Source organism: Galendromus occidentalis, unplaced genomic scaffold (assembly GCF_000255335.2).
Source record: "Galendromus occidentalis unplaced genomic scaffold, Mocc_1.1 scf7180000076522, whole genome shotgun sequence".
Taxonomy (NCBI): domain Eukaryota; kingdom Metazoa; phylum Arthropoda; class Arachnida; order Mesostigmata; family Phytoseiidae; genus Galendromus; species Galendromus occidentalis.
The window spans coordinates 493,834-508,984 of NW_003804511.1; the positions used below are offsets into that span (position 1 = coordinate 493,834).

The 15,151-nt window shown below is 52.2% G+C and overlaps 2 protein-coding genes across 2 annotated transcripts; both read right to left on the reverse strand.

The window, feature by feature from the left end:
- Window positions 1-8,589: 8,589 nt before the first annotated feature.
- Window positions 8,590-9,456, reverse strand: SrpRbeta (signal recognition particle receptor beta). The gene has a single exon (XM_003739409.2). The coding sequence runs from the start codon at window positions 9,393-9,395 to the stop codon at window positions 8,706-8,708; it is 690 nt and encodes a 229-aa protein (XP_003739457.1). The 5' UTR covers window positions 9,396-9,456; the 3' UTR covers window positions 8,590-8,705.
- A 4,272-nt stretch (window positions 9,457-13,728) lies between these two features.
- On the reverse strand, window positions 13,729-14,959 carry LOC100900529 (activator of basal transcription 1). Its single transcript, XM_018642090.1, has 2 exons — window positions 14,939-14,959; window positions 13,729-14,468 (listed from the first exon to the last, which is right to left on the reverse strand). The coding sequence occupies exons 1-2, from the start codon at window positions 14,957-14,959 to the stop codon at window positions 13,869-13,871; spliced, it is 621 nt and encodes a 206-aa protein (XP_018497606.1). The 3' UTR covers window positions 13,729-13,868.
- Between the last annotated feature and the right edge of the window lie 192 nt (window positions 14,960-15,151).

The window sequence follows — 15,151 nt, forward strand, 5'->3', positions numbered from 1 at the left end:
TAATACAGGATGGAAATAGCAGAGAGGAGTCGATACAAAGTTTGAGCTGAAGATAAGCTCCGGCTCAGAGCGTGTCTGCACAAATCAACGTTATTCGATGCCTACCAGATCTCCGAAAATTCCCCCCCCCGACTCGGGTCGTTTATTTTTTTCCCCGCATGGCAAAATAATACAAATCGTGAAGCGAGACGACTGATGATGTCGCGCCTTGAGTTAGGGACGAATCATATTCGACGGGTATCAATACCGGAAAGGGTCTTCGCGAAAAGCTTAGGACCCCTCGCTCGTGGGAGCTCAGGAGTCACGGGATCGTTTCCTGACCGAGCGGCACCGACTACTAACAGGATTTGTTTGACTCATTTGCCGTGCCCCCTCTGAATCGGATCGGATGTTTTATCTGCTTGAAGATTAAAACTTTAGCAGCTTAACGATGTCCCGCCGAGAGCAGACGATTCGTCGACGCGATGTCGTCGACATAGACCGTTAGAGCGTCATTAGGGGTCTGATTATCTCATGAAGGCAAAACGAAAAAAAAATGGGATCAAGCTACGGGCGATAGCAAAAGAGGGGAACCTTGATGAGGTTGGTCGGTCGGTCGGTCGCTCTACTTGTCATTCAAATGGATTACACAGCTGCTGAGGAAATGGAGTTCGCTCGCTCGTTCGCCCGTCCCCCTCCTTTCTCCCCGCTCTCCGCTCCGTGTGGAGCCGGTATGATAGGATAACACGGGAATTGTACGTTGCATGCGAGTGTTTGGGGGGTGGGCGCTCGTTCGGCGCGGAGCGGCTCACGACGCATCTGCCTCCTGGTCGCATTGCAGTGAGCCACGGGAATCCAACGAGGACGCACGGACAGGCGGACGATTGAGCCGCTCATTCGGTCGCTCCAGCCACCGAAAAGACGCTCCCGAAGAGCTTCAAGTGGGAATGCGCTCATTGAGTCTTGATTATATTCTAATGCGTTTGCTGCTGTATCCGAATTAAAGACACTCTTTCCCTTGACTGCCTTCACAATCGCTCGAACTGTCCCGTCCGCCGCCGCTCCCGCCGGTACGACGCTTCTCCTGCCTGCCCTCAAGCTGCGTTGCGTCCTGCGGATTGAGGTCCCTCCTCAGGGAAGTCCACCGATTCCCTGAGCACCAACGGCACGAGCTGGGGAAGAGATACGCGCAAGCCCCCTCCCCCCATTGCTCACATCTTTCCATCACTAGAAGTTCAGCCTTGCCGAAAACAGTGAATTCATCCCGACAACTGCATTGGTAGCCAGGAGTTCTGTCCCCAATTTCGTTCTATTCCTTTATTCGTCTCTATGCCTCGGTGCGTTCGTATTTCTCAAGTTCCCCCCAATGTTTCGCCTCGCGGTAATTTCACGAGGGACTTGGGATTTTCGGTTGACGAATTCCCGCTCGCGCATTCGTCTGAACCTGAAAGAGCAACGGGCTGTTCGGGCCTGAGTTCTCGTCGGGGGGCCCTTCTTCGCATAGTTCCCCCTTTTGCTGGCGATAAACAGGGAACTCGAAGGTGAAGGGTGCCGCCCTGAGGAGGTGGTTTGATCAAAGAGCATGTTGCTCGATTCAATTATGCAAATCATTTCTGTGGCTGGGCAGCGTTGCCGGATGCGAGCTCGCTCGCTCGTTCTTCTCCTCTTCGTTCATGGTGCAGGGATCGGCTTCGGGGTATGACCCCGGTGGAATCGTCGGTGGGAACTTGCATTCTCCAGGCTCTGACGCAGCCTCTCCGCGCCACTTGCTGATGCGTTGCCGAATTCTCGTAGAGGAGCCCAGGAGTGACCATCCGAGCCACCGTAAGAACGCCAAATGAACTTACCAAGGGCCTCTGTTGCCAGCATGGATATCGCGAAGGGTTTCATCCCCTTCTCCTTCTTACATTTCTTCCATAATTCCTGATAGTTTCCTTTCGATTTTCGAGGTCTGACGATTAATGGGATCGGAAGCGACTTGATTTCTCCCCGTAAGTTTCGACCCCACTGTTGAGGAGAGTCGAGGTTTGTCGTTATTATGCCGTTGAACCACGTGATCCTTAATTCTCGAAGAAGCCAGAGAAAGAAGTTTTCTATCGTCGACGAGAACCCGTAGCCCCGTCAATTTTCATGTCAATGTCCACAGTCCTATTTGAGTGTCCCTATCGCTGTTCGCTGCTCTGCTCGCCTGCTTGCTCGGTCGATCGCGCGGCCGCCCGTCGGCCGGTCGGTTTTCACTCGTTATCGATCCGAGTCGGCTCACTTGCTCGCTTGCTACGAAGTGGTTCGGCGCTGCTGCCGACGATGATGGTAGTGGCCGGCCGGCCGGCCTTCCTGCGGGATCGATTCAGCCTGAGTTCGATTGTTGCGCGTGACTCCACGGAGACAGGCACGCAGCAGACCGAGCTCGGGCATTCGCTTGTGCTCGGCAGCAACAGAAGTAATCCAATCGAGATTGAGGGTTTTTTTGAAGAAGAAAAACGGAAGCAGATGAACTGACCCGATCTCTCGGAAGTTTCTGACTCTGAGAATGGAGTGGGAGTATTGTCCGCCCTCGAGGAGCATGAGTGACTCGATGCTGAATCCAGAATCGGGACGCAGCATTTTGAGTGGAGCACCGAACGACGGTTCGACCTTTTAGCGCTCTCAACGTCTACCTCGCAAGAGCCTCCTAATTTGCTGTACACGCCACGGCTATTAAGCTCTCAGAAGCTGTCCTCCTTCGCAACGAAAGTTCAAGATTAGTTTCATTCCAGCACCGGAGCGCGTTGTTCTCTTCCGATAGGGTCGAGAGAGGAAATAAATTTTAGGACTCGAGAGGACGGTGGGTCTCGACATCAGTCGGATCTTTCGAGCGCTACTTGGGCATGGGATCCTCGGCACTGGAAGTAGAAATCATTCACGATGACGACCTGAGGTTTCTGGAGTTTTGAAAGGTCTAACGACGAGAAGTGTTCCACACGGAGAAATCGGATGACAATGTGAAGACCTGTCGGGAGTCGTTTCCTCGCAATATTCCCGTGGCGGTTCCTCGTGAGTAATGCCTCGTACGCCTTCGGCTGCGGCGCAGGCGGAGGAACTCCGCAATCGAACAGGAGTGCCCCATCAAGAAGGCGAATTTCTCGAACAGGAACATTGAAAATGGTCTTGGCAGTACATCGCGAAGATGACACGAGTCAAACACGCTCTCAGACGTCGGGAGCGTAGGGCTTCACATTTGGCACGTCTGTAATTTGCGTGTTCGATGTAGGTGTGAATGAAAACCGTGAACGAGAGGATGGAAGTAAGCAAGATGTTCATAAACAGCGGGAAAAGCTGAATGGCAAGCAACTATCAGCAAACGACAGACGACAACAGCAACGACGACCGCCATCATCGGTGCAGCCTTTCGGTTCAACGGAGCGGTGGCTGGCGTTGTGTGTGGCAGGCGGCAACGAGACGGCTCCGAGCGGAAAAAGAGGAACAGCGACTGAACACAGGGGCGGGTTGTGTTCGTATCTTTCATTTCACTTCTAATGAACTCCCCTTGCTGCAGCAACTACGGCTGTTTCTGCATAGACGAGACTAGAGGAGAAGGGAGCCAGCGTCGTCGTGTGAGGGACACATGAGCTTAAAGAGGGGCTAATGGGAAGAAAGGCTGCAACGAGTGAGGAATCGCTTAGGGATTGAGGGAGCGAACCCGGGGGTTCGGACTGATGGACAGCTACTTCTTATCAGCGATGACAGCCGTGGAAGCGAGTCAGCCTCCTTGTTGAAGCGGGAGAATCGGGGAAAACGGAGCAAACAAGACCCCTATGGGGCTAATGTGTTCATGGCTGGGAGTTTGGGAGTCTGTTTGGAGAAAAGATTGAATCCCAACAAGATCAAACTCCGCCGGAGCTCTTTCCCCGAGAGGGAGGAATCCGGGGACTCAATCTCCCTCCGTCCGATGACCATCTGTTTGAATTCGAAGCTATTTCAATTGCGTAACGTCGATCAGAACCGCCTGCTGGCTCGCCGATGGGCGCGGTATCGAGAAATGGCTTCCAGCCCATTATATGCATATGTCCCCGAATATCCCTGTCTCCCACGAGCGGCATGATGCGCGGAAACACTGGACGAAACTTTGCTCTCTCTGCTCAACTTCTTCCCTCATACTCATATTTGCCCCCTCCTCGAGCGCTACCCTTGAAAGCTTCGAGAAAATTAAGATGGATCAGGAGAAGACTCAAGCCGCGACTTGCATCTATGCGACAGAGTAGCGGAAAAAAAAGAAGCGCAGCGAAACTGTCTGCTGAGGCGGGGAAAAACCGTGAAGCAGCCCTCATCACTCATTAACGCAGTGAAACCAGAGACGCGTGGCGCGGCCTGGGATGTGTATATCATTTTCCGCGGATGCAAGAGAAAAAGCTGAATTTTCTCATCTCCATAATGAGAGTCTCAAAGTGAGATTTGCGAAGTCTATCATTTCCTCTCGGAGGCGCGTTCTGGTTTGTGGACCCTCTCGACAAGAGCTTGGGAAGTTTTCTTACAACTTCGTGATTGTTTCCACCTCTCCCGAAAGAGTACAGCATCAATCGTCGCCGGGCGCCGCATCGAGAGAGCTCATCCGATCCGACTTTCGTTATCCGATCCTGATTCGACCAATCAAGCGCTGCGCTGGCCTAAAAAAAAGTGAGGACGACAACCTACTGAGCAGTGCCGAAGATCACGGTCGATAATAATGAACGTTGCAGGAAACTTTGAAGGTCGTGCGGTGTCGTCGGCGATTACGGATTGATCGCGGGATTGATTGGAACCTCGTGGGGTGGAGTGCGTTCTCGAATTTGTTCGCCTAGATTTGAGTGGTCCACGAAGGGCCATCGGCGATTGAGAGAGCCGAAGATATTCGGGTCTCTTCAAATCGATCTCGATCGGAGCTCGGTCCGAGTTCGGGACAATTGAGTCGAGCTTCGACCCTGCTTGTTCTTCTTGTGAGAATGTAAATGAGCGGGTCATGGATTTCGCCCAGGAAAAAGACGAATAGAAAACACATACATAGAGACAGGGATTTGTTTGTTAGGTATCGCGTGTTTATGATCGAGAGATGCGTAATACTGATAGGAGAGCATCTCCTCGAGAAGTTCTGAAATTAGTTTCGATCGGCTCGGTAGGTTCAGACTTTGCTGAATCCTTACGATGTCTGCTGTTGTGGCCTGGATGGTTTTCAAATCCCAGGCGAGCGAGGAATCGACGGATCGACTGAATGAGCCGGGAAACCGGAGCCAGAGATCGTTTGGCGAACAGACCATAAAAACGGCGACACGACGTTTCCGCTCCCGAAGAAGGCTTAATTTAATAGTGTTCATCAGACATCGCCAATTTTTCCCAGTGACCGATGCACTGCGGGCCGCGAGCTCTGTCGATTCCCTGGGGAATATTTTGGCGAGGGGAAACCGATGAAGTCCTTTGCGTGAGAACTCCGAGTAAGCTAGCCTCTTACACAGCTGCCGCGGTGTGAGTGGAGATGTCCTCAACTCTTTGTTCTGATCTTGGGAACGGCTCATCCGATGGTTCCATCTTCAACTCCTTGGGACGGGAATCCAAATGAGAATGGTCTCAGTTTTTGGTTCGCCCGGAAGCTGAGCTGAAAACCCGACGGAGGGCGATCGCGTATGCCCCGAAAGCGGATTCGAATCGAACATATTTATTCTGATTCCGAGATCGGGAACCGGGGAATCCAGCTCTGTGCCAAGAAGTGTTCGAGCGTGTTCGGCAGCTGTCAATTCAAAGTCAATCACCGGAAAGCCGTCGTGGATGACAGACAATAAAGCACGCAGTGTGGTGGAACAATTTAAGGTGGTTGCAGGCACAGACATGTACGAGTACCGGAGGTCATTCGTAATCGAACGCGACAGCCAGGCAAGCGAGGAGCGAGCGGTTGGCGCACATGCTTACTCGCTTACCTTCCACGTTTTCGTCATTTCTGAGCAGTGGGGAACGTCGGCTCGACGTCAAGCTTAACCGAGTCGAATCAGGAGCGCTTCATCGACCTTATCGCAATGATTTGCACCTGGCTTTCGACATGTTAACCGATGCTCTGAGCCGAGACGGGGTCGTCGAAGAAAGGGCAACCACCCGAGCTAGAGCTATGTTCTCGAGATGGACGGCGGGACCGACATGAAAAAGAAGAATTTCCTGCTGCAGGCGATTCCCTTGCATGAGATCCCGATGCATGTTAGGCAGACCGTGTATTCCTGACGGGAGGGAGACTGAAGCGGTCTTTGTTTTCGATGCTCTCCATATATGTTCTTTCCTTACACCCTTGTATTGGCTGTCTTGGCGACAATATTCGTCTAGGTCCACTGGCTGGTTGGCGGTTGATCGCTTGGCTGACTTTCAGGCTGCTCCAGTGGATGCCTCGCGAAGTCGACAGATGAATAGAATCAATCATGTGTGCCTTCTTGTCGCTGGGACGTCCTGCTTCGAGGCTGATCAGAACTTTCCCCTCCGCCTGCGCCGAAGGGATTCCGAGAGCCGCCGGGACCGAAAACGACTTCCAGAGACCTTTAAAGCTCGAATCACTGATTTCCTTCGGGCTCTCACTCAGAGAGTTCCCATGGTCGCGACGGGGAGCTCATCAGGGGAGGAACTCCACCTCATGACCTCGGAATACTCGGTCGCGATCCTTCGGGATTCGGGACATGTGGCCCGACTCCTGGAAAGTTCGACGAAGTTTCATAAATAATGATTATCGCCGCGGCCACTAGTGAGAGAGATATGGAGTTCATCGGTTGCACGTGGTCTCTGAACACGATAATTAAGTTATCATCAGGCGAAACTTGCGTTTTTCTACACCTTGTCAAACTCTGCCCCGAGTCGACTTCGAACGAAAAGCCCGTGATCGCTCCGGGCTGGGAACTCCACGAAGCGAACACGCATTAATCACTGATGAGACCAAGGGAGACAAAGTGGAGAAGTTTGGAGAGCGGCGCGAAACGATATTATAACGCACAAGTGATTTGAGAGCGATGGAAAGTTCGGGACACATTGAGCCCCTGAAGGAGAGAGAGGGAAAGAGGAGCGGAGCAGAATTTCAACTATAGAGACCGGCGGTGGCTGCGCGACGGAGGCTGCAGTGGGTGTCAAGTGTCACAACCGTCGGCGTCGCCGTCCCCGCCTCGAATCGTACATATTCAGTGAACAGTTTGGAGTCGAGCGCCGACACTTGGTTCTCCATCCGATGGCTAGATCCCCGACTCCTATTCCTGACGGTATCCTCGCCTTCTGTTCCAATCCATTCCGTTTCCCGACTTGACTCTCCTGCTCCCTTCTCGGATACCGAGGTCTTCCCATGCGCACAATCAGAGATTTCCCGCCGCTAATCGACTTGCCGTGGCGGGAAGAATTTCGAAGCCACATGGCTCCTTCCCCGGCGTCAGCAGAGTAGGATTTCGTGAGAGAGGCGGACACCGTCACACGGGGAATCTATGTTTTTTATAGCCTAATTCCGCGGCAAGCTAAATCAATCGTAGTTCCTCCGTCTGTCTGGAGAACTTCAACCTAGCAGGCTCGGTGATTCGATCCGACTGTCGCTCGCTGCCGACGTCCACGGCCGCTGATCGGAATGCGGGAGCGAGGAGAACGGAACGTTGACGGCAGCGACAACAACGACGGCGATTCTGGAGCGACCAAAGTCGAGAGAACGACGCGGTTCTCTCAACTTACAGCAACTTGGGCTCGAATTCATAAATTCTACATCCATCCAGACACTAGTCTGCTCGCCGGGTCGTTGCTTGTTTTCCACTTCTGCCTCGGACGGCTTCTCGGAAGACTATCGTCGTCGTCGCCATCGCCGTTGTAGTCGACATCGCTGTTCGAGATGATTCGTTCGCTCTGCGGTGTTCCTGCTCTCGCTGCTGTGATCTGCCTCGCTGTGCTCTGATCGAATCCAAAGCATCACTCCGAATAGGAGCGCTGACCTCAGCTTCGAGCTCTTGATTCCGCTGCTGGTGTTCCTAAGAAATCTACGTAAGATTCTGCAGTTCTAGTTGATCCGGCAATATGACCGAGAGGAGGGAAGACGAGAAGGAGGAGGTAAGCCTGGAAACGAACGATCGATATGGTACTGGGACGCGGCAACTTTGGCTTCGATTCGATTCAGCAAGGACGGGGAGTCCCTTAATTCATGCCGTGCGTGGCTCCTCGACGCATAATAGACATCGGACAGAATTTTCCATGAATACATCAAGTAGGCATTCCACCGGCTGATGCGCTGTTCGAATCGATCGAGGATGTGTCTTGATGCACACTCGAAGGCATGCAATCAAGAAGTGTCGCATATCCAATCGGAGAAACTTCGCATTTCGATATCTCCCACCATGGTTACAAATTTGGTGGGGAGCGTCCGGCACGAATGATTGACGAAGAATTCCTGGAAGTGGGGAAAGACTCGACAAATCTCTGGATGCTGTGAGAAACTTGCATCTTGAATCGAAATGTCCGTGCCCTGGCCCATTAGTATACTCAATGGACGACGCCTGATCCCGAGTGGGAACGATTCTGGAATTCACGTACACCACTTATATGTTTTCATTCTTCCCTTAGAGCGACATAAGCCTTACAAGAGCCTTTATACAATCCTTCACAGAATTGATTTATTCCTCGATTGCCGTAGGGCGAGTACGCGACTCCGGACGCAACAAACAGATAATTTACAACAACTCGGGTCGGGTTTGATCGCTTCTCGTATTCATGTACATGAGGCATCACAGTTTGCTCAACCAATCGAGCACGGGGGTCCGATCTGCGGTAGAGCTGAACTCGACGAAGTCGACCGTCTGGCTGAGATCGGCGAACTCGAAGTCTTTGCGTGCGCTGCCGAGAACTCTCCCCAGCTGAGCACCTTCAGTCGTCACCAGCTTGGAAGATTGAGTTTTTCGGAGGAGGTTGAGCTCTTTCTCGAGATTGCTCTTGATCACGGTGATCGACTTCGCCATGGAATCGTCTTGTTTGTTGCAAGCGATCAGAACAGGCAGCCGCGAAGTATCGGGATCCGAAAGAACGTAATAGGCGTATTCAGCTACATCTTTGAGTTCACTCATGAAGCTAATAGAGTCCACTACGAAGATGAGCGCACGCGCGCTGGATTTGAAGTTGTCGAATACGTTCATGCGTTGGCGTTCGTTGCCGGGGATGTCAACGAGTTTGACCACTTTCCCGGAACTCGGATGTTCGAACTGGCCCTGATTCTCCTTGATGGACACATATGTTTGGACGGTTTTTCCTGAACACAGATGAGCGTAGAGCACTGTTTTACCAGCGTTTGATATGCCGCAGATGAGTACGTTCGAGCGTCCTCCTCTACTCCGGCGAAGCACGAAAACTACAGTAATGACCACGATCAGAAGCGCCAAGACGACCGATAATACGGTCGCTTCGGACCCGAGAACGTCCATCTCCTGCTTCAACTATAGCCGACGAGACACGATGACACGGAACGGTAGCTGATGCCGCTGCCAACTCGGTGGAATTTCATGGGCGTCGCCATATTGTTTGGCTTATAGCAGACGATTTAACAGAGGTGGAGAGCAGACGGCCTGCGAATTTGTTTAGATTTTTGTTTCGAACTTCCAAACAACGAGACATTGCCCGAATGTTAAAATATAAGGTACGTTCGGCATGATCTGATTTCCTCTCCGTAATCGACCGCAACGAAGTCCCGAGCTCTCTGAGCGGTGCCGTGAGAAGTGATTATCGTGCTCGATCTGCGAGCTCCTCCTAGTTTGCCTGAACTCAAGTAGAGGGCGCCACGGCGATCGCGCGCGGCAACCCTTGGCGCGTGAGCAACTCGGAACTATGAACTACTTCAAGGTGATGAATGATGAGTGATGCGGGTGCTGCTGGTAACTCGGGGCCACTTTGCGCGATTCCCTTGCTATTGGTGCAATGAGCGAGTCGCCCATCACGGCAGATACATGCAGAGATCCAGTTGACAATACAACGATGTGAACAGCGTTATCCTCGCGAAATTGAATATCCGACCTAGGAAGAGTCGAAGGGTGGCGATTGCTCTCAATCAGGGAAGAATCCATTGAGGGTATCTCCGCAGAGGGTATCTAGCGGAGCATGGCGAGAGAATAGAAAGCAGCTCCTTGATTATCAGATTCGATCAAGAGTCGTCTCTCTCCTGCCCCACCGTAATTTGTCCAGTTGGGGCAAATTTTACCGCCACATTTCGCGTTCGGCGCAGAGAACTAGGCGATCGGCGCAGAGAACTAGGCGATCGGCGCTTGGTGCGGGCGCATGATTTAGTTGGTTGCTCCTTGTCACGCCAGAGCTATCGAGCAACAATGAACTTTGCCATTTCCCATATCACCGTCTTGCCACGCCGGCGTGGGCACCGGTTGCAACTCGGGTCAGAGGGGGAGTTTTCCCTTCATCCGCGCTCTCTGAGAGACACAGTAGACGGCAGGCTAGCGGCAAGCGCCCGAATGGTTGCTACCATGCGATTTTGTGGCTTGTTCACGATGAACACGATCTCCACCGACAGACGGCCGACAGTCTGTTGTAGTCTTGAATAAAATCATTCCGAACTGAGAAGTCATGCTACTCTTTCTCTGAGGTGGCAAAAATCTCTATGTCTCGACTCGAGTCTGTCAACATCGTACCGGAATTTCTCATAGTCTTCAAGGCAGAAATATTTTCGATACTCTGACCGGTTTCTAGAAATGTGAATCGATCGCAACAGCCGTCATCGATCACTGCGCCTCAAAGAGCTTCCTTGGGTTTGGTTAGGAAATCTGCGAGGCCTCAGTAAGAATGAATAAAGGTTGTCCGGGCAGCGCGAGGAGCTAGATTCAGGTTTGAATATTCGCGTCTGATTCTGCTTGGTGCACGACCGGGAAACGAGAATTTTATGGCTCACGGCAAGAGTGGCCGTAAAGAGATGTTTGCTTTGATCTCCGAATCGCGGCCTGCTAAGAAAACAGCATCCGGGCTGACCTAACTCCAGGGTAGATTGGGGCATGCCGAAAGCAGACGAGGACAGGAACAGACGAGGAAAATCCTAATCCTAATCCCGATTAGGATCGCGGGAGAGTATAGCAGAGTCGCTCCCCATCTCTCGCCGGAATACTTGCTGCCATCTAAGCTCCCTTCGAAGAGAATCCTGAGAGACCTTTCCAAAACGATCCTCTCTTGCTCTACGTACCAGCGCCAAACTCAATCGAGCAGTCTGAGCTTCGGAATTTCGACGGCGCGGCGCCATGCTCAAACTCGGGGAATGCGGTGTTGCCGATCGCTGCGAAACAATGTGGAACTCGTCCGCTTCGCTCCAGTTTTTTCCAAGGCTTGTCCCATTGGACGTAAACACACATTCCCTCTGGAATTCGCGAGAGAAGAGGGACTGAAAAGCGTGGAGCCTACGATTTGTGATGAATTGCTCCTGCAAGCAAGGTCCCAACGGCTTGACAGAAAGGTCCTCGCCGTGTGGGCCTCGGCTTCAATTTGACCCGGCTTGAAGTTTCTGTCGACCTCCGAGTCAAAGGGCTCATCGACTACGGAGAAGCATCTGGCAGAATTTTGCGAGGTCTCCTCCACCCTGATATAGACTGCTCTCGAGCCGACATTCCTCATTCGATGAGAGAGAATTCGAACAGGAGACGAGGGAAAAATCATTGAATTTGATGGCGTTCGAATGGGAATTCTTGACAACAAGACTCGTCTCCCGGCACCGAGGGAGTCTGTCTGAATGGACGAGCCACGTGACACGAGCGTGTAAAAAAGATCCAAGTTCGTATCGTAGACGTCAGTTTTCCAAACGAGGCCCTCGAGGAGAAATTCCGCTCGACGAGGATCGTCGTTCGTCATTCGAGCGACCGACTCAAAGTCACTTGTCTGAACGCCCGCCCGCTAGCTCGCTCGCCAACCGATTGAATGACCAAGTGAATTGAATGACCGATCGACCGAATTTCTGAACGACGGAGCTCGAACGTGGGGAAGGGGGGGGGGTTGGGTGCGTTTCGTACTTCGAACAGCTCGGTAGAACGCGAGTCTCCTCACTCAGTTCGTGGGAGCACATCCATAGATAGACACGCGATCACGCAATCCGACCCTTTGCATGAATGCGGGGTCTATTCTGATTGAAGCAACTCGAATCTTTAATTGCGAGTTGACGATCTTCGGTTTACGATGCTGGTTCCGGGCGTCTTCTCCTGCATCAGGGACTGGTCTCGGACAGCAGAACGTTTCCCGGCGAGCCGTTGCCAGCCTTACGAAAGATGGCCGCGGAACTGGACGAGCCGGCAAGCGCCTGACTACGTGACGAGCGTCAGAGCATGAGAAGGGACTCCTCCTTCGAGTTCGAGTTCCTATCATTACAAAACTGCCCAGGGCGGGAAGAGCTACGTAATTCGGTATCTTCGCCTATCTATTGCCCCGTCGTCGTTTCATTCCTCCCCTCGTGACTATTCCGCTATCTGTGTACCTAGGAAGTGCGGGGAAACTACTGATTCGAAATCGACGCGCTCCCGGAAAAGAGGTCCAGAGGCTTCTGTGCTTCAATTGAGATCGAAATTATTCATGGAGACCTCGCGGAGCGTTCCCGATGATATTCCACATCAGAGATATTGGTCTGCCACGTCTGGAAGAGCGTCACAGTGAATAGAGAGTTGGAACTCCTCGTCTCACCGAGCCAATATCTCGACTTTCCCTCGACTATCCCTGGTCGGGGGCAATGCCGCTGTGACTTTTCCTTCCGATCGTGCAGCGCGCTCAACGAGGCGTCCCCGTGCTCCTGATCTAGACTCCCCGCAGTTACCGAGGGAACGAATTCTTCTTCCCTGCTCACAAATCAATATCGACACAATCAGACCTCGTCGCCGGGATTAGTGTCTGTCACATTTCGGTCGTCGTATCCGCCGGATCTCCCTGTTTGTGCATCGGTCTGTCCGGGTAGTCCGATTATCTGCCGGTGCCTTGCGTCTCTATCGGGGCAGTGGCGTTGTTGCAAGCCCGATTTTCGCTGTCATCTTGTGTGTTCGACCAGTCGCACGGTCGCTCGCCGCTAATATCACCAGCGGCGTCCTCTCTGTATCGGAAAAGCGTTCGATGTGACTTCCAAGCCTTCATCGTTCGCGTTCCCGCGGGCGTGTTGCGTTTTCAACAGGGACTCCGCCGGGACGCGATTTTTCACTCCCTAGTTCTTTATTCAAGCCCGCTCTCGAGGAAATCAAAATCGACATCGATGAGGAAATATTTGCCGATTCCCCGGAACCTCATCGGGTAGAGCGTGTTTTTTTTTTCCGGTGACTGTTGGTGTCTATCTTAGAATCGAAGAATAAACATGATTGCGATTGTCGCGGAGAGGACCGATTGCCATAAGGCGATGAAGTTGGTCAACTTATGTGATCTTGAAACGCATTTGTCTGACCTTGAATTCCCTTTTTTCAGGCGGCTCAGTATGTGCAGCATCCCGGCCTCAAACGCAAGGAGGTGAGTAATGTGATTCGTTTGCTTCGAGCTTGACGGGATTCGATTTTCTCCTCGGTTTATGAACCGAGGGAGGAGAGAAACGAGAGACTATGAAAATATTCCTCATGTTCATTCTGATACCCTCGGGACCACTCCGGATCGATCGGAAAATCGATCCGCTTCCTCTGCTTTGCGCGGGATCGTTCGTCGGTCAGAATTATGCTCGATGACAAACGGACCTAGCCATTTCCATGAGTCTTCTCCATAAATTCAGACTGTACACGTGACACTAAAGAAAACGCTGTCACAAATTGCCTGAGGATCGGAGGAAGGCGACGCACGTTTTTGTTTCGAAGTAATTTGTATTCATAAATTATACAGACTCTGCGCAGACCTCACAATGACAGTTTCAAAAACTTCACTACTGTACAAACAGACGCAACGATGGACAATGCGTGTTATTCTTTGGAAAAAATGCTCATGAGTAAGCTCCTATCCGCAGTGTCGTTGGGGGCCGGCTGTGGTTTCTCTTCTCGGATTTCCTTGTCGGTTTTCCTGAGTTTAATTCGCGAAGGGTTTTCCTCCAGAACTTCTCCGACTTTCCGTTTTTTCTTCCTACGAATCGACATCTCGAGGACCTTGGCGTAGTAACTCGCTTCCCTCTTGGCTTTGGCGATTTCGGTGCGCAGTCTCTGATCTTTGACGGCCTTCTCGTACGTCAATCTCTCGGAGAGATGCGTCCAACGGTACCTGTTCAGATATTTGATGTTCCACAAGCAGTCATGGTAAGGAGCTCGCCGCTTGCCGCCGACAGGCTTTGCGTTCAGCACTTCCGCCACTCTTTTCGCGTCTTTCTTCCTCTTGAACTCTATCCAACCTTCTCTGAATCGATGGGTGGGACGAGACTTCGAGTCAAGTTTCTTGATAGGTTCGAAGTACATCCTTCCTATGTCGCCGAAGTCGCTGAGGATCTCACGCGTTTTGGCCACGGTCAAACCCGTGGGAATGTAGTTTAGATAGACGATGCCGGGCGTGCTTTCTTTCTTCTCCTTCGTCTTCTTCGTGTCAGGTGTCGCGGCATCGTCTCCTCCGGAACCTATCCCGTGTAGTAGCGAAGGATTAGCGTCTTCGGTGTCCGACGCTCCCGTTCGCTCCTCGTCGGATTGATCCCCTTCGATATCTGAAACTTTATTATCCTCGATATCGGAGGGTCGTTTCGGATTCTCCGACTCTGCGTGTTCAATATCGTCTCCGCGTCCTGCCTCAGATCCGTCATCTGTGTCGTCATTACTACAACCACTTCCACGTATATTGTCCTCGACCACGTTGCGGTCTTCGCCTTCGGACAGCAAGTCTGATATGGACACGGGAGGCTTTCTGGTAGACGAAGAAGTCGAATTAGGCGCCTTCCGTCGCGGCGGGATCACTTTCGGAGCATTTCGCCGCCGATCCTCCAGTCTGCGTGGTCCTTTTTTTCACTCTCCTCGGATTCGACTCCGAGCGCCGAGGATCGGGCACGTTCCTCAACCGGCAATGAGCGCTCCTCCATCCAGCCTGAGTCCTTGCACAGCAATCACGACCGCACAACTAACACGCAGAATCTCATTCGAACATATTATGCTGGAACAACGTGGTGTGGTGGTGACACGGCTGACGGCGGTTATTGTTTACCTCCCTGGAACACAACACGGGTAAATGGCGACCGCGGACGACTGGAGCGCCCTCTACGAGCGCGGTTTTC

Excerpts from the sequence above, each read along its gene's own strand:
- SrpRbeta (XM_003739409.2), bottom strand. The coding sequence starts at position 9,395 with ATGGACGTTCTCGGGTCCGAAGCGACCGTATTATCGGTCGTCTTGGCG.
- LOC100900529 (XM_018642090.1), bottom strand. The coding sequence starts at position 14,959 with ATGGAGGAGCGCTCATTGCCG. Across the intron at positions 14,469-14,938 it reads TGGAGGAGCGCTCATTGCCG|AAGACGAAGGAGAAGAAAGA; the intron begins GTTGAGGAACGT and ends CCTGACACGAAG.